This window comes from Manis javanica, chromosome 3, assembly GCF_040802235.1.
Source record: "Manis javanica isolate MJ-LG chromosome 3, MJ_LKY, whole genome shotgun sequence".
NCBI classification, from domain to species: Eukaryota; Metazoa; Chordata; class Mammalia; order Pholidota; family Manidae; genus Manis; species Manis javanica.
In genome coordinates this window covers 38,171,951-38,199,153 of record NC_133158.1, presented here as the reverse complement: position 1 = coordinate 38,199,153, position 27,203 = coordinate 38,171,951, and the positions used below count along the sequence as shown (strand labels likewise).

Sequence of the window (27,203 nt, the reverse complement as noted above, 5' to 3'; positions counted from 1 at the left end):
GAGCTCACACGCCTCAACAAACAAAAAACAAATAACCCAATTAAAAAATGGGCAGAGGAACTGAAAAGACAGTTCTCTAAAAAAGAAATACAGATGGCCAACAGACACATGAAAAGATGCTCCACATCGCTAATTATCAGAGAAATGCAAATTAAAACTACAATGAGGTATCACCTCACACCAGTAAGGATAGCTGCCATCCAAAAGACAAACAACAACAAATGTTGGCGAGGCTGTGGAGAAAGGGGAACCCTCCTACACTGCTGGTGGGAATGTAAATTAGTTCAACCATTGTGGAAAGCAGTATGGAGGTTCCTCAAAATGCTCAAAACAGACCTACCATTTGGCCCAGGAATTCCACTCCTAGGAATTTACCCTAAGAACACAGCAATCAGGTTTGAGAAAGACAGATGCACCCCTATGTTTATCGCAGCGCTATTTACAATAGCCAAGAATTGGAAGCAACGTAAATGTCCATCGGTAGATGAATGGATAAAGAAGATGTGGTACATATACACAATGGAATACTACTCAGCCATAAGAAGAGGAAAAATCCTACCATTTGCAGCAACATGGATGGAGCTGGAGAGTATTATGCTCAGTGAAATAAGCCAAGCAGAGAAAGAGAAATACCAAATGATTTCACTCATCTGAGGAGTATAAGAACAAAGGAAAAACTGAAGGAACAAAACAGCAGTGGAATTACAGAACCCAAAAATGGACTAACAGGTACCAAAGGGAAAGGAACTGGGGAGGATGGGTGGGCAGGGGGGGATAAGGGGGAGGAAGAAGAAGAGGGGGTATTAAGATTAGCATGCATGGGTGGGGAGGGAGAAAGGGGAGGGCTGTACAACACAGAGAGGACAAGTAGTGATTCTACATTTTGCTATGCTGATGGACAGTGACCATAATGTGGTTTTTAGGGGGGACCTGATATAGGGGAGAGCATAGTAAACATAGTATTCTTCATGTAAGTGTAGATTAAAGATAAAAAAAAAAAAAGAAAGAAAGAAAGGGGGATTACTCCTTGATAGGATAAAACAATTGGTAAATCAAAGATTAATGCATGCTTTAAATATCCTTAATGTTGATCACTTAAAGGGTGTCAGATGATCAGCTATGGAGGTACTCTTTTCTGATAATATTCCTTTCTCTTAATAAAAAAAAAAATATTATCAGTTCCTGTGTGCTGACCTCCAATGAGTTCTGCACAGTGGTATAGAGAGCATGTCAAAGTGTGGGCAAAGGGTCTGTTTGTTTCTATGCAGAAGATCAAGGCCTAGCTTGGCTACCCAGAAAATGAACTAAGATACGATACGAGGAGGAGCTTCCGGCATCAGCACTCTCTGGAGGACTCGTCCGCCTCCACAGGGATCCGGGCGATGCTGCGGTTATGGCTGCGTCCACCCCACCGTTTCCTGGACTTGCCATTGGAATGAGGAGAGAGATGTCTAGGCTGGCATGTGCATACAGTGAGACAACGAATTTGACCGGATCTGTACTGTTGGAACTCAACCAGGAGGTGGGAGGGGTGCAAGTTGTAGCGCTCCAAAATCTTACAACTATAGACTATCTACGGTTAAAAGAACATATGGGATGTGAACAGATCCCAGAAATGGGTTGCTTTAATTTGTCTGACTTCTCTCAGACTGTCAAGTACAGTTGGACAATATCCATCATATCATAGACTAATTTTCACAAATGCCTAGGGTGCCTAAATGGTTTTCTTGGCTTCACTGGAGATGGCTGGTAATTATAGATTTGGTTTGTTTATGTCACCGTATTCCTATTATGTTAATATGTGTGTGCAAGTTAGTTAGTAGTTTAAAACCTATACATACTTAAGGTACTCTACAAGAAGATATGTCAAAGAAATAATCAATCCTCCCATGTTTTCTTCCATATGCTACCTCTATAGCTTTTCTTCTTCCTTCCTAATTACAACCCTTAAATAGAATTCGTGCCTCATATCGAATTTACTGAGTATCATAATTCCTCCAGGTGGTAAAGATACCTCGAGACAAGTGCTGGGCATAGAAGCCACAGGGCATAAATCTGCAAAGAAGTAAAAAGCTAACCTTTTCAAACAATATGGCTTCTCTCTCACTTGCCAACTTCACATTTCCCTGTATGGCTCCGGAAGATGACTAGTTAGCCAGAGACCGGTAAGATTCCTCAAAGGAGGAACAACCTAAGACAGGCACAGTCACAGGGGGGCCATCAGGTGAGAAATTGGGGAACAACAGTGGTGAAGCTTAGAACCTCACCCTCCCCTGTGTTGAGAGAAAGCTTCTGCATCCATGGATGTTTTTATTCCTTGTCTAGCTCGGATTAGCACATAGTCTACAGGCACACACCTGATCATCTACAATTGCTCTATTATAACACTAAACTATGTTTTCTACCTTTATCTTGCATCTACCTACCACTTCAGCAGTTTATTAAAAATAAAAATAATAATAATAATAAAGAGAGAAATGTGGGATCCACATATAAATCAAGTATAAAAATCAAACAAATATTCATATTTGACTTGATTGTTTATAGTTCATAACGCGTGATCAGAACCGAAAGTTTCTGTGATGAATGCCCTTGTACTGTTCACCATGTAAGAACTTATTCACTATGTAAGAACTCGTTCACCATGTAAGAACTTGTTCGTTATGCTTCAGAAGATTGGAGACTGACGAGAACTAGGTTTGAGATGGATTAATGATTGTGCATTGAGCATTGATCCCCCTATACAGAATTTTATTGTTGTTAACAACCATTTGATCAATAAGTATGAGAGATGCCCTCTCAAAAAAAAAAAAAAAGTGTACAACAGATGAAGAGAGAATGTAAAAGGGCAGAAGAGGCCTTGGGCTGGCAGAAAGCCCTGTCTTCCCACATTCTGGAGAAAGGACAAGGGTTCAGAGCAGCCAGCTTCCTATACATCTTGCAGTGGGGGGCTCAGCGAGCTCTGTGAGGGGGCTCCTCAGAGGGTGGGAAGGGAGTCAGAGGCCCTGGGGCTGTGGGTGCAAAGTGGAGGCCTCCCCAGGGCCCTGCAAGGCCACTGACATGGAAATCTCTCAGATGGTGCATCTTACAGCAAAGTGGGAAATGGGGGTAGCCGGGGAGAGTAAGGCCCTGTGATGAAAGTCTCCACTTAGAAATGAAAATGAAGGCAGGTTCCGTGAGAGGCAACGCCTCATTCACCACTTTCACCACCTAGCTACAGGAAATAGTAAGTATGAGGGTGAGACTCTAGAAACAGAATTTGGACAGGGTGAAAGGGCGCAAGCTCTCCTGTGGAGAGTGGGCAACACATCAATAAGCTGTGCTTTAAAATACAATAATGAGGGGCATTTGTTACCAATTTCATGCTCACCTTAATATAGAAAAGTCAGAAAGCCTCCAACCATGGGCTCACCACCCCACTGCTGCTTCTCTAATCAAATGCTTTAAGAACGAGTTAATTAGCTAGGGTTTTCACTTTGTGTAAGCACCTACTTCTAAAGGCTTTTGACAGATATTCAGTCTATTTACAAAATGTACACAACTGTACATCTAATATTTTGTTAGTTGATGACGAAAATTTTCACAGATCCTCTAGTTTTAAACTGCCAGTTAGACAGCTCTGGGAAGAGAGAACTTGTGGTGATTTCTTTGAGAAGGTGCTGGTAAGCCTCAATTACAATCTGTCACTTGTTCAACCTCTCTGAAAGCTATCTTTAAAGAGATTATAAAAACCCAAACACTAGAATAAAAGCTACATTTTTAAATTATAGCATTTCATTGAAATACCATCAATTCCACTTCTGGGTATTTACTCAGCAATTCCACTTCTGGGTATTTACTCAAAGAAACTAAAATCACTATTGAAATACACCCCTATGTCTACTGCTGCACTATTTACAATAGCCAAGACAGAAGTGGCCAAAGTGTCCCTCGGTAGATGAATGGGTAAAGAAGATGTCGGGCATGTACACAGTGGAATATTACTCAGCTGTCAGAGGAAAATATTCTGCCATTTACGACAACATGGGTGGACCTAGAGGGTTTTATGTAAAGTAAAATACACAAGACGAAGAAAGACAAAGATTGTAGGATTTCACTTACATGGGGAATCTAAAAAATAAAACAAATGAACAACCAAATGGATGAAACAGAAATAGACTAAAACACAGAACAAACTGGTGCTGCCATATGGGAGAGTGGATGAAGGGGGGTTTGGCAAAATAGGTGAAGGGGGTTAAGAAGCACAAACTTCCAATTATAAAATAACTAAGTCATGAATAAAGTCATGAGAAAAGTAAATAAGGGATGAAAGCACAGTGTAGGGAATATAGCCAATAGTGAAATAACTTTGTACAGTGACAGGTGATAACTACTCTTATGTGGTGAGAATTTCATAACATGTAATTGTCAAATCACTACATATTGTACATCTGAAACCAATATTATATTGTAATGTCAACCGTACCTCAATAAAAAAAGGTAAAATAAAATAAAATTACAGCATTTCAGCTTCCAATCATATTACGTACATTGTCGGATTTATTGCAAATTATCTTTGTGTAACAAGTATTGTTGTCTCTGCCAGCTACTGTCCATTCAAGAGGCCAGAACAAAGTATGGAATACCTGGAAGACAGGAACAAGAGAGAACCAGGCCAAAATTAGTATATATATGAAAACTGCCCCTCGATATACTCTTTAATTTAAGGTGATAATCTCTGGGGTCTAAAGTCTAGCTTATCCTGGAGAATGTCCCATGTGCAGTTAAGAAGAATGCCTACCCTGCTGCTCCTGGGAGGGGTGTTCTGCACGTCTGTTAGGTCCACCCGGTTTACAGTGGTGTCCAAGCACTCCATCTCCTTAACCTGTCCAGTCATTTTATTCACTACTGAAGGCAGGGTATTTTAAAGTCTCCAACTATTACTGTAGACCTTTCTATTTCTCTTTTCAATTCTGGCAGTTTTTCCTCATATATTTCTGGGCTCTATATGTTTACAATTATTATATCTTCTTGCTGTATTGACTTTTTACATCAATAAATAATGTCCTTATTCCTTTACGGTAACCTTTTTAAATTCAAATTATATTATCTGACAATAACTATATAGCCACCTCAACTCTCTTTATGTTATTTACATAGAATATCTTTTTCTATCCTTTAACTTTATCTACAGTGTCCTTAATCTACAGTGAATCTCTTTAAATGACATACAGATGGATCCCGTTTTTAAAAACCAAATCTGACAAACTCTGGAGAGTTTAATCCATTTATTTCCAACATGATTACTGATAAAGGAGGATTTACTTTTGAATTTATTTGTTTTCTATAAGTTTTATAAGATTTTTGTTCCTTAATTCCTCTATTACTGCTTTTTTTTAAATTCTTATTTTTTTATTAAGGTATCATTTATATACACTCTTATGAAGGTTTCACAAGAAAAACAATGTTATTACATTCACCCATATTATCGAGTCCCCCTCCATACCCCATTGCAGTCACTGTCCATCAGTGTAGTAAGATGCCACAGAGTCTCCATTTGTCTTCTCTGAGCTACACTGTCTTCCCTGTGACCGCCTGCATTCCAGGTGCACCAATCATGATACCCCACAATCCCCTTCTCCCTCCCTCCTCACCCGTCCTCCCCCACCCCTCCCCATTGGTAATCACTACTCCCTTCTCGGAGTCTGTGAGTCTGCTGCTATTTTGTTCCTTCAGTTTTGCTTTGTTATTCTCCACAAATGAGGGAAATCATTTGGTATTTGTCTTTCTCTGCGTGACTGAGCATAATACCCTATAGCTCCATCCATGTTGTTGCAAATGGTAGGATTTGTTTCTTTACTGCTTTTTATATTTAGTTTTTTTATGCATGTACTATTTTGTTTCCCTTCTTCTTTCCTTTTCTGTATATTTTTGAAGTTATTTCCATAGTAGTTACCCTAGGGATTACAATTAACATCTTAAATTTATAATAATTTTGTTTAAATAACACTGGCTTAGTTTCATTAGCACATAAACACTCTGCTTCTATACATCTCCACCCCCCTCTTTAATATTATTGTCATAGATCACATTTTATACAATGTATGTTACCTTAAATAATTACTGATTAATGCATTTGCCCTTTAAATCATATGGGCAAAACGGTGAAGTTACAAACTAAACCAAAAGTACATTACTACATTAGATTACTAGGTAACCTAAGAAGTTACCTTTACTCATGTTCTCTGGTTTTCTTACAGCCTTCAGTTATACCTAGTGTCCTTTCACTTCTGCCTGAAGGAGTCCTTTCAGAATTTCTTTGAGACTGAACTATTAGTAATGAACTCACTCAGCTTTCATTTTCCTGGAAATGTGTTCATCTCTTTCATTTTTGAAGGATCCCTTGCCAGATATAGAATTCTTGGTTGACAAGTTTTTTTCTTTCTGGACTTTAAATATATCACCTCACTGTCTTCTGACCTCCATAGTTTCTAATGAAAAATCAGCTGTTTATCTTACTGAAGGTCACTTCGTAAGATGAGCCACTTCTCTCCTGTAGCTTTGAAAACCGGCTCTTTTCCTCTGGGTCTGAACAATGTGAGTATAGCATGTGTCTGTGGATCTGTTTGCCCTGCTGGGTTGGCCCTGAACTGCCAGGTACGGAGGCTCATGTATTTCATCAAATCTGAAAGTTTTGCCATTATTTCTTCAAATATTTTTTTTGGCCTCATTCCCTTATTCTTTTTACTCTTCTAGGATTCATGGTGGTATGGTATGGTTTATGGTATCCCACAGGTCTCTGAGAATCTCTTCATTTTTCTTCATTCTTTTTTCTTCCTGCTCATCAAACTGGGTAATTTCAATTGTCTTGTTTTCTAGTTGTCTGATGCTTTCTACTCCCTACACAAATATGCTCAAATGCAGACCCATCTGCTGAGTATTTCAATTCAGTTACTGTGCTTTTCAGCTTGATGATTTAGGTTTGGTTCCTTTTCATAATTTCTACCTCTTTATTAATATTCTTATTTTGTTCAGGCATTGTCTCCATGACTTTAGCTCTTGTCCAGTTTCCCTCAGGTCACTGGACATGTTTAACACTGATTTAACAGATGAGACAATGTCTCTGACTAGTAATTACAATGTCTGAGTTTCTGTCAAATTCTCTTCCTGTTTCTTTGTATGTTGCTGTGAGTTGAACTGTATCCTCCCAAAATTCATACATTGAAGTCCTAGATCTCAGAAACTTAGTATGTGATCTTATTTGGAATTAGGGTCACTGCATATGTAATTAGTTTAGATGTGATCATACTAGAATAGGGTGGTCCCTGATCCAATGTTAACTGGTGTCCTTATAAAAAGGGAAAATTGCGTATGCAGACACACACACACAGAGTGCTATGTGGAGATCTACAAGTCAAGAAATGAAAAAGACCGCTAACAAACTGCCAGAAGCTAGGAGAGAGGAATGGGGTAGATTCTCCCTCACAGAAATCAAGAAGAAACAGCCCTGTTGACACCTTGATCTCAAGACTTCTAGCCCCTACAACTGTGAGTCAAAAAGATCCTGTGGCTGAAGCCCATTTATGGTACTGTGTCACAGCAAGCCTAGCAAACCAATACATAGGCTTTGAAGTTTTTTGTTTTTTTCCCTGAGCCTGGACACTCTGAGTATTATAATGTGTTAACCCTGGAAATTACTTAATCCCACATTTCAGAGATTTTCTGGATTTTTGCTTGTTTGAAGACTGGAGTCATCTATTTTTCACTTTTCCAAACTGCTTATACATGGAGTGTGTTCTTTGTTGTGTGCCACTGTTGTGCTTTCTGCTCCATTGTCTCTGCAGTCAGCCAGTGGCCTGATAAAAATTTCCTTAAATGTCTGACTCCCAAAATTGGGGGAGAGTGGTGTCTCTTAAAATCCCATTGTAGCAGGAAGGCCACTTCAGCTTGTAGAGGTTGGAACAATGGTCAGCCACTGTGTCAGCCACTCAGCAGTGATCAGCAACAAAACACAACCTCAATCTTTGGAAGAAAGTGTCCTTATTGCCCACTGTGGCACCAGGAAGCTGCACTAAGAACACGGGCTGCTGTCCCCATGCCTGCCATGGTGTGTGGGGATGTGGGATACTAGTCACTACTGGAAACACAGAAATCCACAGAAATTTCCCAGCCTCTTCATCAAGCTCTCCTCTAGACACTAAAAGTAAGCAACTGAACTCCAGAGTTCCAGAAGAATGCTTCAAACACTTCCTGCAATTCAATGTTGCCTCGGTAGGGGAAGGGCCCCTGCAGCTCCCTGCCCCACCATTTGCCTTCACATCACTCCTGCTCACCCATCATTATGGCCGAGTAGGATTCCACAACATGGACGTACCACCTTTTGTTTAACCGTTCGCCTGTGAAGGACATGTTGTTTGTTTCCAGTTTGGGGCTATTATGAATAAAGCTACTATAAACATTCGTGTATACACAGAAATGAACATAAGTCTTCATTTCTTTGGGATAAATATCCATTCACTGAGTTTTTAATTTGCTATCAGATTTTGCATTTCCAACACGCATCTCCTGGTTCTTCATACGTTACAGCTGATAATTTGTCCTGTTCTTTGTTCATGAGTATAATACAATGCCTCTGAACATATCCACAGTGTCTCCATTTCTTTCAAATCTGTTTATCTTTGATTGTCTGCTCATAGTAAATGTTCGGGATTAAAAAGGTGTTTGATTTTGAGGGTGATGGGATTATTTATCTTGATTCTAATGGTGGTTTTACAACTGTATCTGAACTCATAGAACTGTATATCTTTAAAAAATATGGATTCTATTTTATGATTCTATTTTAAGAAAATAATGCCTCAATTTAAAAAATATTTAGGTTTGTGAGCTTGTGTTTAGATCTTACTGAATTTGAGCTTCACTGTCTGATTATCTAATTGGAAAGTTTATTTGGGACCCATATTCAGTATCTTTAAGTCTTTTCCTAAAGGGCTTGTCAAAAGTCCCTTGAGAAATAGGACTCTACCAATCTCTGGCCAGAGAAGGGTGAAGGGCAGGTTTCCAGGGTTCTGGGTGGGATTCAGTATTTATTTTATTTAAATACTCTGCTGGGGTAGCAGCCATGCCTCCATTTGATTGTAGTGCCTCCATCAACAGACCCTTGGTTTTAACCATGCCCAGAAAACAACCATCCTATGTGCCAACGTGTGCAAAGTGCTCTGTAAACTGTTAGAGGTTAGAGTCTTGTTGTTTCTTAAATGGGCTTTCAAACAGTCTGCTTACGTCAGCTGGTTCCCCCATACATCCCTTTAGGGGTACATGGTGCCACTAATTTTTGAGCCTTTGATGACTTTGACATAAAGCCAGATTTATTTCTTGACTTTCCCATTACTGATTAGAAAAAATTTTGATCTGCTGGATTATTTACCACTTATCTATCTGCCTTTTTATCCCCTAAAAATTTCATATCACCTCCTTTACTATATTCCCCATCCTTGAGAGTTTGTTTTTAAAAGCAGATCCCTTTCCCTCAAAGTTCAGACATCAATCACTCTATGGACTCTGCTATTGAGTTTCACTATGGGAGCACCTAAGGCCAGGCTGATGCTTGTCTCTTGTGGATGACCAGCTCAACGAGGACGTATTTGTGTCAATTACTGCACATCAGTTTCTCCTAGAAAATGGTATGCTGTTTCAATCTTCAGATTCAATTCCTCTTTAATAGCAGGGATGTTTTCTTCTACCATATTACTGAACACTACTTCTATACCATTTGTTCAGTTTTCCAACAAGGGGTATAAATTTTATCTATGTTGGATGGTCTTTATAATCCAATCTAGTATCTTCTTTGTCTTTTTTCTTCTACATTAAAATGTAATTAACTTTATTTTTAGTCATATGCTTCGTTTGATTTTAAAAGATACCTCTTGGTTCAGGAATGAAGTGGTTTGGAGTCTTGGTGCACAGTGTTAGGCTCCTGCTCCCTCCTTCCATGTAACAGGTATTCTGTAGAAGCAAGTCTGGGCTTTTTTACTCAGGAGATCCTGACACCTCTTTCCTGAACCTCTCTGTTTCTTCTCCTAAGTGACAGTATCAGGTGTGGAATTACTACACTGGAAGAAGAACACACCATTTCTTTGTTTCTGTCTCCTTTGGGTGATAAATTCCCTAATGCTGGCAGGTGTGATAGCCTGGCTTTTTCACATATCATAGTAATAAGCAAAGGAAACCAGAAGCCCTCAGACTGTGCCATAGGAAAGAACATGACAAGTCTTTTGAACAAACAGTAGACCTATGTGACTGGACCATTATGGGCAGGACAAAGAGTAGCATGAACAATGTGACTGCATAATGCCCCTTATCATAAACAGTAAGGAGTTCAGATTGTATTTGTTGAGCACTGGTAAATAATTAAAGAGCCTTAAGCTGGGAAATGGCATAACTGATTCCTATCTCTAAAAGATCTCTGGCAGGGAGACCAGGAGGAAGGCTAATAGCAGTAATGTAGGCAAGATAATGGTGGATTGGAATGGGCTGGTGAAGGCAGAAATGAAGTTGATACATACAAGATATATTCCAAAGGTAAAACTGATAGGTACTTGCTGGTGAATGAACTATTGATGGAGACCAACAGGGAGGAGTTAGGAATGACTCTCAGGCATATCAGCACTTACAGAGTTTTTTCCCCTGGAAACCAAAGAGTTCATTAGATTCTCACATTAAAACAGGTTAAAAACTTGGTTCTAGATACTCTAAAATTTTGTATTAGGGCAGGCCCCAAAGAACACCACATAGTATGGTCCTGTTTTAGCCCCTTCAGGAATGACTTTTCTACTGTACTGTGCTTTGGCATTATGCCATGCGACTGCATTTCTGGACTGGAAGGAAACAGTTCTATAAAATCCATTACTGTATTTACTAAAAGGATATTTTAAGAATATTATTCATATCTCAGTGTCCCTTTTAGAAGGACTTGAAGAAATGTCTCTCAATCCCCTCTTAGTCAGACAGGAAGAAACTCAGAGTTAAAATTTTAGCTTAATACTAAAGCAAGTCTCCAGGACTTTATGGCATGAATTTTGTGAGCCAACAAATTAACTTTGTTTGAATACCACCTTATTTTTTTCACCTTCATTTTCTTTTCACCTCCATTTTCCTCTCTTATAAAAAAGTACTGCATATTTGAGAGGTTTCCCTTCCAAATTTCTTTAAAGTAGGAATTTTAAAAGATACTAACAGAAAAAATTTTCAGTCATGTCAGATGCAAAAATTAAATAAATGTATAATAGGTGCATTGCTCTCCAATGAACCTTAGGAAACAGCCCTTAGAGTAAACCCACAAATTTAGGGGACTTTTTCCTATAAAGATAGTCCTCTATCTGGGGTATGGCCTTCTATATTCTTCCCCTCACTAATTTTTAAATTTTAGAATTAAGTGTCAAATCCTTAATTGTTACCATCAATTTTCCAAGACCCAAGTAAAAGTTCACCACTGTAAAAAGGATGGTTGGTTATTACAAGGAGTTTATTATAAACACTGATCAAGTAACATCCTCTAAAACACACATTGCTCACTGACAACAACTATCTAAGATAATGTTATAAAGTTTAATCTGACATCTTCCCAATACCAGACATATAAAAAGGAGTTTCAGTCACTGCACCATTTAACAAGGGAATATCAGTGCTATGTTTTAAAGGAATTCCCAGCAATAAATTAAAATACTTTCAAGGGAAGGGAATGAGATCTCAATTGTCTTTTGCTTAAAGCCTTAAGTGGTAATACTCCTCCAAGTCTTTTTACGTTCTCTAGCCCTGCTATGTTGGGAGAGCATACAGAGAAAGGCCGCTCAAACCACCCACCAAAATACAATATGAGAAAGTATTTATAAGCTTGCTATGACTGGATGAGCCAGGGTTGAAAGGGAGGAGGAAATAAACATGTGTGGAGAACACCTTTTTGGGAGTCTGACGGCCCACAACCACCTGACAACTCTAGTAAATGCCCACCACTCCCACCTCGAGCCCATTGATAGTGCAGCCTCCCCGAACTGTGCCCAGGAAACGTAGTCTTGGCTACCACCACGCCGAATGACCAGGGCTGGACAGCTGCCCCAGCTAGGACCAATCAAACATCCTCGCCCATAATTTGGAATTGAGACTGAGAAACAGTGAGTCAGTCAGTTCCTCCTAGATCAGAATTACCAGATAAACTCGCATTTTTATCTGCTAAGTAGAAGAAAGGTCATATTTTGGCTGCTAAGTGCATTCCAGAAACAAGTAGTCTGCCTGTAGAAACAGAACTACATACACACACGAACATAAATGTAAACCCAAGCAGGTAAAAGCAAGGGCTGGGGTGGTCTCCCAGTTCTTGGCTCTTATCTCCTCCTAAGGCCCTGATACGGCTCTGCATTCCCGGACACCTTACAGTCACTTGTGCCTCTTTGCACATATGTATTCAAGCAGATGTTTATTACTTCTGACTTGAAAGTTCTGATGCACACATCATATATCCTGTTTCCCCAACTACATTATTACTTTTGGTTGCTAGAGAGACAGAGTTTGAGTATTTAATTTCTAATTTTCCTAAAATAGGACTATAATTTCCTATAACACAACCATTATAGTAACTTGCAAAAAAACCAGAAAGTGTCTGCCAACCAATCAAATGGTGGATAAAAAGAGAATTCTTAAAAAAGGAAACACTAAAACAATCTTACCTCTAGATTCTCTTTTTGATACATTTCAATAGCTTTCTCTTCAGATAATCCACAGCAGCCATATTCCAAAGGAGTAAACACTGTTGTTGGAACACTAGTATAATCACACTGAAAGATAAACAAAGAACATCCTCTTATTTTGTGACACTTTTTACAGCAAAGATCTACATCACATACATTTATAATTGTCAAATAAGTCAGTCTGGTCCCGTTAACTGCTCCCTGCACATCATCGTGCCAGGGCACTCTGAGTCATGCTGACGGAGGTGCGGTGAGCCCAGCTCGGGGCAGAGGCCACACACTGGCCGACCAGCGAACCCACTGGCTCTCCCAGGTCCCAACCTGACTTCCGGTCCGAAAATCAAGTGGTAGAGGTGGAGCAGTGGGCACTCTGTGGCTTCTGCAGACACTCTCTAAAATGTTTTCTTTCCATGCCTACGATTCTGAACCCTGCTCTCCTATAGCACTTGCACCAAGGAAATGAAAACCACGCTGTTTCACGGGCAGCTCACACGACCCTTGGCCAGTTCGTGGAGTCGAGCACCTGAGAGATGAGCAAAGCAGGGCTAAGCATGGGGGCTGCGTGGCCACCCAGGCCCGTTCAGGGAACATGACATGTGTGCACCGCAGCAGGGGCGGGCAGAGGCAGGATCTCCCAAGTCCCATGGCGCTGGCAGGACCCTGCAGAGCCTTAGCAGTGCAGGAATGGAAGACCAGAGTCTGAATCACGTGCTGGTTACCGGCAGCCGCAGGCGTTGGCTGCGGGGAGCTGAGCACAAGCACAGGCAGCTCCTGGCCCGGAGCACAGACACAGCAGTGTGAGTGTGCACAGAGGGGATAGAATGCCTTGGTGGAAGCATCACTAAAAGTGTGTGGAGAAAGTGGTGTGCGGGAACAGAGAAGGCATGGAGGGTACAGCCAGAGAAGGAGGCCACCGTGCCTGCCCCTCCACAGCCCCTCAAGGGCTACACTGCCCATGGCACCACGTCCCCCTGGCCCCTGCCCACAGGTTATGGGTGATGAAGTCAGGGGTGACATCTAACCCAAACAATGCTAATAGGTAAGCTAGCCAGAAATCCAGGAGGAAAAAGGTGAGATGTGTCCATCAAACTCTTTCGTTTGCAGAAAAACGAACTAGACACAAAGGGAGACTCCCCCAGGTGCACCTGCAGAGTTGCAGCCAAGTAGGCTATGGGAAGATCACTCAGTGAACCCTTCCCCAGCTTGGCAGGGCCCCCGGCGCAGCCCTAGCTCCGGCTGCAGGGAGGCCTAGCTCCACCCAGCACAGGGCTTGTTTCAAGTCACCTTGTGGTTCTACTCACTGATCTGTGTAACCCTTATGAGAAACAACCCCCATCCGCCTACTTTGAGTTTCTATTATTTGCTAGCCAGAAAAACAAATCAGAGCACCACCAAATAGCCCTATAATAACGAGATGATTTGTGTACAGTGTGCATCAGCTGAGATTCCTAACTCACGCGCTCTGGTACCGCTTCATGTCTGCTACCCTGAACAGCACGAACAAGCCAAGCATTTTTCTTTCCAGAGCAGCTAGAGAAAAGCATATAACCCCACACACTGACTTAGTACTTTCTGACTTCTGCTCTCTCTCACTGACGTTCGCCATCTCATCAGCCCATTTACGGCCAGCAGCTGACCCCTACCCCATGGCCTGCAGGGGAGCCTCTTTCTCAACAGATGCCTCTGTGCTCTGTTTCACACCAATTAAGAAAAATCAATAGGAAGTTCCTCACCTTTCTTCCCTTTCCCCTAGACACCTTCTCCACACCCGAGACTGCCTCATACCTGGCCCCGACTCCGTCTTGCCCAGCCTGGGGCCTGTACCTTGAACCTCTCTCCCTCCTCATTCCCTGACACACTGGTGTCTTCCGTTCTCTCAGCCCGATGACCACAGGCTGAACCACCTAAAGCAGCAGGCAACGGCTCCAACCCCTGCACCCCGAAATGCTGCTCCACTGCAGACGGGACACTGCTCTGGGCGTTCAGCCCTCCTGGCCCCACCACAAAGCGAGCAGAACCACGCCCTCGCTGCCCCTCATCCACCAGTGCCCCCATGAATCCACAAGGTCTTCATCTGCGACCTTACGAGGCACCGGGGGATGACATAAGCAGCGCCCAGCATCCCTTCTGAAGAACACATGCCCCAAACGTGTCCCCTGAACCTCAGCATGCAGAGATAATCAGAAATTCAGACTGTGGGGTACTCTACAGAAGTAGCCTGGATTCACCTCAAATCAAAGCCCTGAAAAGTAAAACATCAACAAGTAAATAGAGGCAGGGACTGTTATCAGGTCACAAGAGTTAGAAGAGGCAAAACACACAAGCACTCACACACTTCCTGGACAAATGAGGAAATCTGACATTCACCATGTTTCTGTTGAATTTCTCAGTTTTGTAATGGCATTGTGCTTATGGAGGTGACTATCCTTGTTCTTAGGAGACATGTGCTGGGGTATTAAGGGGCAAACGTCATTGATGTCTGCCACTTATTTCAAAAAGCTTAGCAAAAAAAAAATGTACATGCATTCTACATATACATATGCAGAAAAGGCGAGAAAGAACAAAAATGGCAAAATGTTAATAACCAGTGCATCTGGGTGAAAGGTTAATACAGGTGATACTATCCTTTCTGTGGTTTGACATTGTTCTAGGGAGCCATACCAATTTTTTATGGCAATATGACAGTTTTGATGATCTGGTATCTAATTGATTTTCCAGCCTCACTCCCAATTGCTCTCCTCTGTCACCCACTGCTCTGTGTGCACACACCTCAGAATGCCATAAGTACTATGGACAGGACAGTCCTTTTGTGTGGGACAGGATGCGTGGTGCTCTTGGCCTCCACCAACAATGGCAAAGCCCCTGCTCCAGTCACCCCTCTTCCACTGAGACCCCCACCCACCCACAGTGCTCCCCATGGGGCAAAGCATACCCTCTGCCAGCTGGGAACTCCTGAGAGGCTGCTCACTGCCCTAGGACTGGCCACGCCCCACAGGCACTGAGCCAGGGCCAGCACCCAATCCATGCAGGGTGCCCCTCCCACTCCATGACAGTGTGACCGTCCACCTGGAATGCCTTCACCAGCCCCATCTGTTAGAACCAGCCACCACCTGTCCCACTCATGATTGCCACCTACTTGGAAGTCAGTCCCTGGGCACTGGTACCGTGCCAAGCCTTTGTGTATCACCCACGGTAGCATCTTGCACATAACAGACACTCAAAGACTATTTGCGGAAAACCATTAGTAAATACTAAGTCAACTGCAAATAACTGATCTGTGAGGAATCCTTAACTTCCAAAATAAGCACACAAGGGTTATTTGTGCTGATTTATCTTAATCATAATTTTGATTCAGAGATTATCTCAAAAACAACAGTAAGAAACTTACCTTTTCCAAACGGCCCCCAAAAAGTCTTCGAGCTAGCAGCTTGCCTGCCTGTATGGCAACGGGAGTGAGCTCGATTTTACCCTCCAGAATATCTCCAATAGCATAAACATAGGGCACGTTGGTCTGCTCCATGTCATTTACTGGTATTTTGCCACTCCTATTAGATTTTGGAAAAGGGAAGAAACAGATGACTAACTCTATCCTGCTGGATGATTAACACTATTCCAGGAGAAGAGGAAATACACTGAGGCCAGGTCCTCCCTTTCAGAACTGATGCACCTCAGGTCACTGTCTACAAGACCAATGGCGTCCAATAACACATGTTTCTGGTGCTCCAAAAGGAAACACCTTTCTGGTTGGTGAAATCATGATCACTGTTTGGATGCTGAGGATATCTCCAGATTTCCCCCAGAGTCACACTGAGAGCTTTGAAATTTTTGTCCTTGCCTGACCAAGGACATGAAAATTCACTCTAAATTCACTCTAAGTGGGTGAATACATTTCCACAATTTATTTTTTAAAACCACTGTTTAATGCATAAACTCTTTAAGGTACATGATAGTTACTAATAGATTAATGAAAACATTGATAATGCAGAACTGGCATAATACTGACTATAAAATAAACTGAAAGCACTAAAATTTTGCATCTTAGTAACTCAATGAGAATTTCCGAGAGGTGATCTTGCTTTCTGCAGCAAAAATGCAATGATCGCACGTGTACTTACTGCTCATTGATTTTGACACCAATCTTCTCCAAGCCTATTTTCCTTGTACAGGAGTCACGACCAACTGCTAACAAAACCTGTATTTAGAGAGAGATCAAAAACACAAATTACCAATATCAGGAATGAAAGAGGGAACATCACTAAAGACCCTTCAGACAATGAAAGGATAATAACCAAATATTATGAACACCCTGTGACAAAAAGTTTGACAGCTTAAATGAATTTACCAAGCTTACACACACAAATCTGAATAACCTTATGCTATGTGCTAAATTAGTTATCCCTCCCCAAATTCGTATGTTGAAGTCCTAACCCCTAGTACTTCAGATTATGACTATTTGGAGAATGGGCTTCAAGGAGGTAATTAAGGTAAAATGAGGCATTAGGGTGGCCCTAATGCAGGTGTCCTTATGTCTAATGACTGGTGTCCTTATAATAGGAGGAGATTAGGACACAGTCATACACAGAGGGGCTGCCATCTGAGGACACAGGGGAAGGAGGCACCTGCAAGCTAGGTAGGGAGGCTTCAGGGGACACCAAGCCTGCCGACACCCTCACCTTAGACTTCCAGACTTCGGAACTGTGAGAGACTGAATTTTTACTGTCTAAGCCACCCAGTCTGTGGTGCGTTTTTATGGAAATCCTAGCAGACTAACACACCTTACATTTATTAAAACTGAATTCACAATTTATAAACTTCATAAATTAAGACCCAGATGACTTCACTGGGTAAAGTCTATCGAAACTTAACTAAGAAATGATACTGATGGTACACAAACTCCTCCAGAAAAAAGGGGAGGGGAAACTTCCTAACTCCTTCTTATAAGGCCAGTATATACAACTGACACAAAAATCAAACAAGGACATTGAAGTTATAAGCCAATACTCCTCATGCACATAGATGCAGAATTCTTAACAAAATGTTAACAAATAATATACAGCAATATATGTAAAGGACATTGATCATGACCAAACAGGGTTTGTCCTGAAAATACAAATTTGGTTTAACATGTAAAAAGTCAGTCAATGTAATTAATCATATTAAAATGAAGGCACAATTTAATGATCCCATGGACGTAGAAAAAGCAATTGACAAAACTTAACATCCTTTGAGGATTTAATTAAATCCTCAGTAAACTAAGATTAAAAGAAAACTTCCCCAACCTGATAAAAGGCATCTGTAAAAAACCTAAGTATACATCCTGGCAATGATAAAAGACTGACTACTTCACCTCTGAGATCAGAGCAAGGTGGGGATGCCCACTCCCACAGTTGCTATTCAGCATCGTACTGGAGGTCTTAACCAGTGTGACAAGGCAAGAAAAAGAAATTAAAAGCATGTAGATTAGAAAGAAGAAACAAAACTGGTTTGAGTATGTAGACAAACGTCCTAAGAATCTACAAGCCTGAATTAACAAAAATCATTTGTATTTCTGTGTACTACCAGCTAATCACTGAAAACAAAAAAAATTTTAAATAACATTTACAATAGCTTAGAAACATGAGATAGAGATAAATTTACCAAAATACACAAAAGACCTCTGAGAGAAACTAAGGAATATGTAAACAAATGGAAAGAACCATGAAGTTTGTGCACTCGAAAAGTAAACATTGTTAAGATGTCAGTTCTTCCAAACTCATCGATATAACTGACACAATCCCAATCCAAATCCAAATCCCAGCAGGCTTCTTTTGGGTAAAATTTGGCAAGTTGTTTTTAAAATTTATATGGAAACGTACAGAACCTAAACAAAGTTGGAGGACTTACTCTACCTGGCCTAAGGTTTACTATAAAGCTTCAGTAATAAAAACAATGTGTACTGGTGAAAGGAGACAAATGGCCAATGGGGAAAAGAGTGTAGGAACAGCAGACACACAGTTAAATGGTTCAGCAGAGGCACCAAAGCAATTCAGTCTTTCCAATGGATGGTACTGGGTACCCATGTGGAAGACAAAGGCCCTCTCTTCCCACCTCACACTATAAACAAATTAATTCAAGACAGATTACAGATCTAAACATGAAAGATCAAATTAGAAAACTTTAAGAAGAAAATAAAAGTGACTATCTTCACAACCTTTGGGTAAGTAAAGATTTCCTAGAGCACAAAGAAAACATGAACCATAACACAAAAAACTGCTAAACTAGACTTCATAAAAAATTAAAAAACTACTGCTCATCAAAGATGCCATAAAAAATAAATGAATAGGCAAGTCACAGATGGGAAGAAAACATTCACAATACATGTATCTGAAAAGGGACTATACCCAAGATTTGTACAGAGAACATCTGCAATTCAGGGATAAAAATTCAAACAACCAAACAAAAATGGGTCAAAGATGTGAACAGATACTTCATAAAGGAAGACATACAAATGGCCGATAAACACAAGAAAAATTGCTCAACATGACTAGTCATCAGGAAGATGCAAACTAAAACTGTGAGATATCATGGGGTATGTGGTGGGGACTTGATAATAGGGGGAGTCTAGCAACCATAATGTTGCTCATGTCATCGTACATTAATGAAAAAAACAAAAACAAAAACTGTAAGATACCATTACATGTGCACTAGACTGGCCCAGATGGAAAAGCTGGACAATCCCACATGGTGGTGAGGATATGGAACTCAAAGCCATCATGCACAGCTGGTGGAAATACAAAATGATAAAATCATTTGGAAGCTGTTAGGCAGTTCCTCAACAAGTTAAACATGGAAGCTATCCTATGACCAAGCCATGTCACACCTAGGTGTTTTCCTGTGAGAAATGAAAATACATGTCCACAAAAGGCCTTCTGCAAGAAATCTGCTTAGCAATTTTAGTTGCTCCCCCCACACTCCCACAAAACTGCAAACAGCCTGGGTACCCATCCACAGGAAAATGAATAAAGTGTGTTACATTCATACAACTCTATATTCTACAACTTGTACCTAATAAGAACTAACCAGCAATGTACACAACACGGGTAAATCCTAAGCCAGATACCAAGGAGTACAGATCACATGACTCCATCCCTGTGATGTCTAGAATAGGCAAAACCAGTCAGGGTGACAGCTCAGAAAAGGGTTGCTTGGGGTCGGGGAGAGGGGAAGGACACAGAGAGCTTTCTGAACTCACAGGAAGATTCTGTTACCTACAAATGAGTGTGATTACATGAACATGTGCATTTGTCAAAACCAATGGGACCAGACATCTAAGACCTAGGTATTTCACTATATGTAACTTAGCCTCATTACAAAAATAAATAATCTACAAATTTAGATATGATGAACAACTTTATACCAATATATTTGATAAGCAGATGAAATGGACTAATTCCTAGAAAAATATAACTAATCAAAAGCAAGTCAAGAGAAAAACAGAAAGCCCTAAAAGTTCTTTGTTAAGGAAATTCAGTGGTCAAATATATGTATCCATAGAAAATCCTAGGCCCAGATGGTTGCATCAGTGAACTATCAAATATACAAAGAACCAATAGAAAAAGAAGGAATATACCCCAACTTGTTTCATGAGCTAACCTTAATACCCACATCTGAAAAGTTCAGTACCTGAAAAATTGTAAGCCAATATGATTTGTAAATGGAGACGCGAAAATTCTATATAGTCAAATCCAGCAGCACATAAAAAGGACCATTACCAAGTGGATTGACACCAGGAACATAAAGTTCTAAAGAACATTAGAAAATCTGTGTAATTCAACACAATACCCAATTGAGGAAAAAATGTTTGATTATCAACAGCTACAAAAGAAACATCATTACAACTGAATATCCACTCTGCATTTAAATAAATAAACAAATAACCATAAAACTTAGTAAATAAGAAAGAGAAAAGAATTTATTTAACTTGATTAAGAACATCTACTAAAAACCTATAGAAAACATTACTCTTTAATGAAGAAATACTAAAATCTTTCCTGTCGATACTGACAACAAGACAAGCGCGCCTGCCATTCCCAGTTCCTGCTGACACTGGGCTGGAGTCCCAGCTGGTGCACTCCTCCAAGAGATAAAAGGAGGTGGAAAGGAGGAGACAGAACAGTTGTTACTCACAAGTAATATGAAAACATAAAAAAATCCAAAATAATCAAGGGTAAATTACCAAAAATGAGTTTAGCAAGATTATTGAATACTAAATGAAAACACACAAATCAGCAGCATTTCTATAAATCAACAAAGACAATGACATTTTTCCAAAAAATACAATTTATAACTACCTACAAATAGGTAAGTACCTAGGAATAAATCTAACAGAAGATGGTCTTGATCTCTATAGAAAAACTGACTACCTTTCCTGGGAATCATTTACGATTCGAGGGAAGATACACAGTGTTCATGGGAGACCAAACACGGCAAAGGATCCAGTGTTCCCAGCAGGTTTGTACACCCTGCACAATCTGGACCGACACCGCAACAGGGGCTGACTCTGTGGCTTTGTTGTGTATTTTTTGGTCTTGTTGATGCTCTCCACATTGTTTACTTTTTTAAGTAAAAAAAACCTCACATGAGTACATAAAATATAAATGAGCAGTTTACGTCTAAACTATAAACTAGTTTACAGGAAATCTTGGCATCCAAACATCATCAGTTTAAATTCGACTTGTTGCTGCCCAAAGCAGCCCATGGACTATTCACATTATTTGGAAAGTTTATATTGTTTGTTTTTGAAAATGAAAGTATCTTGTTGCTTTTGAGTATAAGATATATTCAATGTTCACTGCAAAAACATTCAAATGCAGAAATGCACAAGGTATCTAATTCCCCAGAGGTAAATAAGCATGAATACACTTGGATGGTTCTGCTTCCAGATTTTGTTCTGTGTAGTTACACATACACATAATTTTACCTGACTCTCCACGTACCACTGAAAACTGTCAAATGTCAACAGCCAACTGCCTTTCAGATTTATTATGCTCTTACAAAAATCCAAAAACATGTTAAGTTTGATATAATTTTTCTATAAGCTTCATCTGTGCTAGTTTATGAGCATGTTCAACCACTTAACTGCTTATAAAACAGACTTACTGTGTTGTATACGCCTTCCATAGTTTCTGGTCCCTCAGTGGATTTAGCCACCACTTTCAGCTTTCCAGGTGAACCTTTCTCCAACTGTTGAACCTAGTAAGGATAAATAATGTAACAACTGCATCTAAAGGTGACAGAAAATAAACGGATCATGGGTTGTACAAGTGTGGGAGTATACATGTGTGTGCACACATGCACATGTATTTAGGATTCTGGAGTAAACAGAGAAAAGAAGCCTGTCCCAGGATACAAGGAGGTAGAGGTAAGTTAGTGGATCAGCTGGAGTAGCATAAATGGAGGAATGAAGGGCTGCTTTCTAGGTGTTGACTTAACCAGTGTGGGGACCATATTACCAGCTGCTGAGAGTGAGACAGGCCAGAGAGATCAGCAGGGCAACACACTCAGGTAGAAAATCAAACTTCATTCGTGTCGTTAAATCTGAAATGCTTATGAGGAATTCAAGTGGAGGCATCCAGTAGGCAGCTGCGTAAACCGGTGGGGCGTTCAGGAGCGACGCCCGAGCAGGAGGTATGAATCTGAGAGCCACTGACATGGGGGTAACAAAGCAGGGGCCTGAGGAAGACCGCCTGGGTCAAGAGCACAGGCAGGGGGGCGCAGGTGTTCGGGTATTTACGAGCTGGGGGGATGTGGGCCGGGAGGCCCACGGAGGCTAGGAGGAGTGCCGTCAGCGCAAAGAATGTCAGCTGCACCTCATGATGCTCAGAGGCCCAGTGAGACAAGGGCAGAGATGTCGACCACGGAGTCTGCTACAGCCTGACAGGCAATGTTAAAGGCGCAGAAGGGATGGAAGCAGCTGAGAGTTCGCTGAAGTGGGAAATGGAGGCAAGAAATCAGAAGTAATATGTGTAGAAGTTTCCTTGTAAAGGGAAAAAGAAAAATGGGATCTAGCCAGAAAGACAGAGAGAAGGGAGGGTTTCTGGGGGGATGATGGAAGGGAGAGAAAATGACCTGCTGGTGATGCGTGTCATGAAAGGTGAGAGGTGACAAAAACAGGCCCCAGGCCTGAGCGGGGGGAGGAGGGCAGGTCTAATGGGGGTTGGCTTTGTGGTCCAGGGGTGGGACACAGTATTTAGGGTCTACTATTGAATACAGACTAATTTATTTAATGAAATGAAGTAAAGAGGGGTAAAATCAAAAGCTAAAGAGAGTAAAATAAAATAAAAGGAACTCCAAATGTCATTCAGACTTACCATCACAGGCACAAATTTTCTTATGAACTTAACACCATATTGTTCCATGTAGGAACCCACTTTCTCTGCCATTTCTTGATCAAAGCCACGGAGAAGGATTGAGCGCACCATAATCGTGACATCTAAGCCAAGGCCAGCGAGAAACCCTGCACATTCCAGGGCAACGTAAGACGCACCCACTACTAACGTCTTGCCAGGGCAGTAAGGCAGAGAAAAAAGGTCATCGCTGAAAAATAAAGGCAATAAAGATGAAATGAGCTATTCAGGTTTTGATGTATCATGGTCTCTTGCTGGCTGAACTGCAATTTGGAGCTTGGATGAAGCAGCACTAGGATGAGGCCTTTTGGAGTTCGTGGCAGTGTTTGCTGGGGAGCAGAGTGTACCTCAGTTTCTTCAAAATCAAATAAACAAAAAAAAAAACAAATAAAGATGAAAATAAGTAGAATAGAAAATATCAGACTACATTAGATGTGATAAAAGGAAATATTGTTTTGGTATGTTGTGTGTGCTCACTTGAAGAGCAGTGCAACAAAAAATGGATTTTTTTAATGTGCATCTGGTCAAAAGTTTGAAAGTCTTTACACTCCATTATCAATGTCTCTTTACGACCACCTCAGTATTAGGAACAGCTGTGCTGCTCCTAGTCAGCTGGGTCAGTATGATCATATAGACACTAACCCCTAGTTAATTGTATTTACTTCTTTGTTTCGGCCTCTAGGAAGGTTAGAGCCAAATTCCCAGACCACTTTGAGCAATCACCTAGAAACATACTGATTATGTTTTGACATTATTATTTACCTAATCTTATTTTCTCTTTGCTTCATTATATTAACCACTTAGCTTCTTGTGTTGTATTTTTGTTATCAATTCATATCTTTTGTGAAATAAGACAGGGCATAAACAAACTGGAAACAGAAATAGTTTACAGTTAAAACAGTCTATTTAATCTTACCTAGTAATGCAGTATTCTTTATCTCCTGGGATTCCTAAGTATCGTGGCCTTTCACCTGTTGCTATGACAAATTTTGCAGCTGTATAACAAGTTTCCTGTCCTTTTCTATTGGTTGCCTTAAAAAAAGAAAAGCATATTTCACTTTTTCAACAAACACTGTGAAGCATCAAACATACTGGACTAGTTACAATCTTCATAGAGCTTCCCATTGAACAGGAACAGATACACAAAATAATGATGCAGTGTGATAAGCACCAACACAGAAAACAGAATCTTCATAAAACATTAACCAAAAAAGCATAGTGGAGGTGGAGTAGGGAACTGGAGGGCCAGTCAAGGATGGCAGTATTTCAAGTGGAGATGAGAAAGTGACATGATTTGAGACAAATGGAAACCTAGAGAGAGAACAGTATGTATAAAAGCACATGGGCCTGGAAGTAGCTGGTATCTGGGAAATAGCAAGTGGCCAGAAAGTGACGGGAAAGGAGGGTCCGAGTCCCGGTGAAGTGAAACAGATTACTGTCAAATGTAAAGATCGTGAGATACCATCCTTAAAATGCAGGCTATGGGGAACCCACCAAAGTTGCTTATTGTTTGTTTATTTCCAATTATACAAGTAAACCATAAATATATTTTCATTAAAAAAAATTAAAAACCAATAAAGGTGCTTAAACGGGGTGGTTTAAACAGAGGGACAGAGGGAGGGCAGCCTGGAGACAGGCACCTGCTTAGGAGGGCCCCAAAACAGACAAACCGGTGCAGCCTGCAGAGGAAGTCGAAAGAACTGGAGGTTTCTAGATGGAGCGACGAGAGAGGCTGGATCACACTGCTAAACGAGGAGACACAGGTTTGGCTGAATGAAGAGGCAGGTGGGCTGGGAACGATCGCTTTATTCAGCCAGCTGTGCCAGGCATATTGCAGTTTGAGAAATAAGACTAACTGGCTTGTATTTGCTGTTATTTTCATGTGAATGATGTAATTCAAACTGGCCCATGTATGGTTTTGAAGGGGCAAATTTCCCTGCACCACCCACACTGTTCTGGAAATAACAAATGACTACAAGATAACCTCAGATTCTGTCAACATCACCGTACGCTGGGCTACAAGGGCTGAATACAAAAATGAACCACATCTTGAGGACAGTATTTGACTGCCTTTCATAAACCCAATTTTAAATAATCAAAATGGGTCTCATTTTCCTTATGTATTCAAACTGTGAAAAATAACATTAAATACATTAAAATGTAAAAATACATTACAAATATAAATTTATAAAATACACTCATTCTGATACTAGTCTTATTAATGCTTTTATGAATTATACATTAGAGTTCTAGTTACGGCTTCATTTTTAAAAGAATTACAGGGCTAAAATTTTGAGCCCAAAACTATTTAGTCTAAATATTTTCTCTTTTAAGAATAATGATGGAATTGAAAGGCAAATAATAACTTTAAATTAAGTATTCCTTAAAAGGCAATGTCTTCAGTTTAGCCAGACACATGGAACCAACAAATGGAGGAACTGCATGTGCACGTGTGGCCACGTGAACCCTCACGTATACCAGCTACAGGCCTTAATGTGCAACACAGAATTTTAGTTCAAGGCAGGTACAAGCAGTAGGAAGGAAAAGCAATGAATAAGACAAAACATTCAAATGGTACCTTTAATTTATGATGCTCGACAAATTCTCCATAGGAATTGATATAGGCCACAGACTTCTCCCTCAAAGACAACCTGTAGCTCCAATTTAGAGAGCCGATGTGGTTTTGAATTGCTTCTGTCATGGTCTCCCAGTTGTGCTTCACTGAAAATAAATAACCAGGGTGGAGACGCAACATAAATTTTATTTTTAATGGTCAATTACATACAACTACACTTGAGCCATCCTATATGCAGCTAAGAATCAACAGGTGAGCAGAAGATAATTAGCAGCTTAAATCTTTTTTATGCCAGTTGTGGTGTACACTCTTCCTCTTTTATATTACAAAGCATATGCACACAGCGGAGTTCCGTAAAGAAGAAAAAAATCTATGGAGGAGAGAATGGGGAGACCTGGCCGCCCTACAGCCAGGCCCACGGTGTCACAAGGCAGGACGACTGTGTACTCAGGAGCACCCCAAGGACACTTCCACGCTGCGGGCCTGTTGCATGTGGCCCCGGGGATGTGAAGGGAAACAGGGCCTAGGTCACTGTGCCCTGCACATCTGCTACCCAGACCGGGCTGGGCTAACCCCTCTCGGTTCACATGCTGGTGGTGTTTTGATAGTGAATATCCTACATTTCTTGACAATAGATGTGGTTAGTGCTCACTGTTGCCCACCACTGGTAGTAAGAGGTTTATCCATTTCCTGCTGAAGTTGGTTGGGAGTTGAAAGAATCAGGATTCCTCATTACCCTTCTATCTTCTAAGGGATTTATTTCTTGGCATTCACCTCACCTGCTGATGCTGGTTCCCAAAGGAGACATCAGTCTACATGCATCACTGTGTTTATAAGACCTAGGGGCCAGGGTTGCCCTCAAGATCTCTGAAGACAAAACCTGCCAACTGAGGGTTTGCCCTCTGCTCACACCTGGAGGCTCACATCATCTATCTAGCACTCTCAAGAAAGGCCCACTACTCAGTGGGGACATGTGATGTTACAGTGCACAGAGAGGCGTGGCCACTGTGAACATTTACAGCCCGGCTGTCACATTACCGTTTCTAGGATGCCAGGTACAGCAAATCCGATTTTGCAATCCAGACGGTCATGCTGGCAGCCACATTTCCTGCCCACCAAGCCATGATCCCAGGAGGCTGCGACCCTCTCCACAATGGCACAAACTCCCACATCCTGAGACAGCCCCTCCCTGCTCCCCCAGAAAAGCTTTTTTTCCAGCCCTCAGAGAACCACTTATCCCAAGGGCCTTGTCAGTTAAAGTCACAGGCCCTGTGTCCCTTTGTTTCTGGTTCTTGTAAAAGACATGCTGTATTGGAGGTTCCCAAACAGCACTGTGTATCAGGACCCCCTGGGCAGCATGTTTAAATATACAAACCTAGCACCCACCACACACCTATGGAGTCAGGGAGGGACAGAACCGTACAGTTACAACGCTCCCAGGGACTCACAGGGCAAGTCTCGGGACTGGCACTGTAGAGCCAGCTGCTCTGTTTCTACGACCTGTTGGTCTGCAGGATCACTATT

At 41.1% G+C, this 27,203-nt stretch overlaps 1 protein-coding gene across 2 annotated transcripts in view; it reads right to left on the bottom strand.

Annotated features, from left to right (window-relative positions):
* The window catches only part of TXNRD3 (thioredoxin reductase 3), a 62,778-nt gene that overhangs the window by 9,677 nt on the left and 25,898 nt on the right, over positions 1–27,203 (bottom strand). Inside the window, exons 7-14 of one of the 2 annotated variants that reach the window (XM_037024008.2) lie at positions 25,683–25,825; positions 24,021–24,136; positions 23,069–23,294; positions 21,858–21,950; positions 16,835–16,911; positions 16,108–16,264; positions 12,699–12,806; positions 4,530–4,625 (exon numbers count right to left, since the gene is read on the bottom strand). In XM_037024008.2, coding sequence (XP_036879903.2) covers positions 4,530–4,625; positions 12,699–12,806; positions 16,108–16,264; positions 16,835–16,911; positions 21,858–21,950; positions 23,069–23,294; positions 24,021–24,136; positions 25,683–25,825 — 1,016 coding nt within the window. The remainder of the gene's footprint in view (positions 1–4,529; positions 4,626–12,698; positions 12,807–16,107; positions 16,265–16,834; positions 16,912–21,857; positions 21,951–23,068; positions 23,295–24,020; positions 24,137–25,682; positions 25,826–27,203) is intronic. The other variant, XM_073231158.1, reaches the window with a different exon arrangement.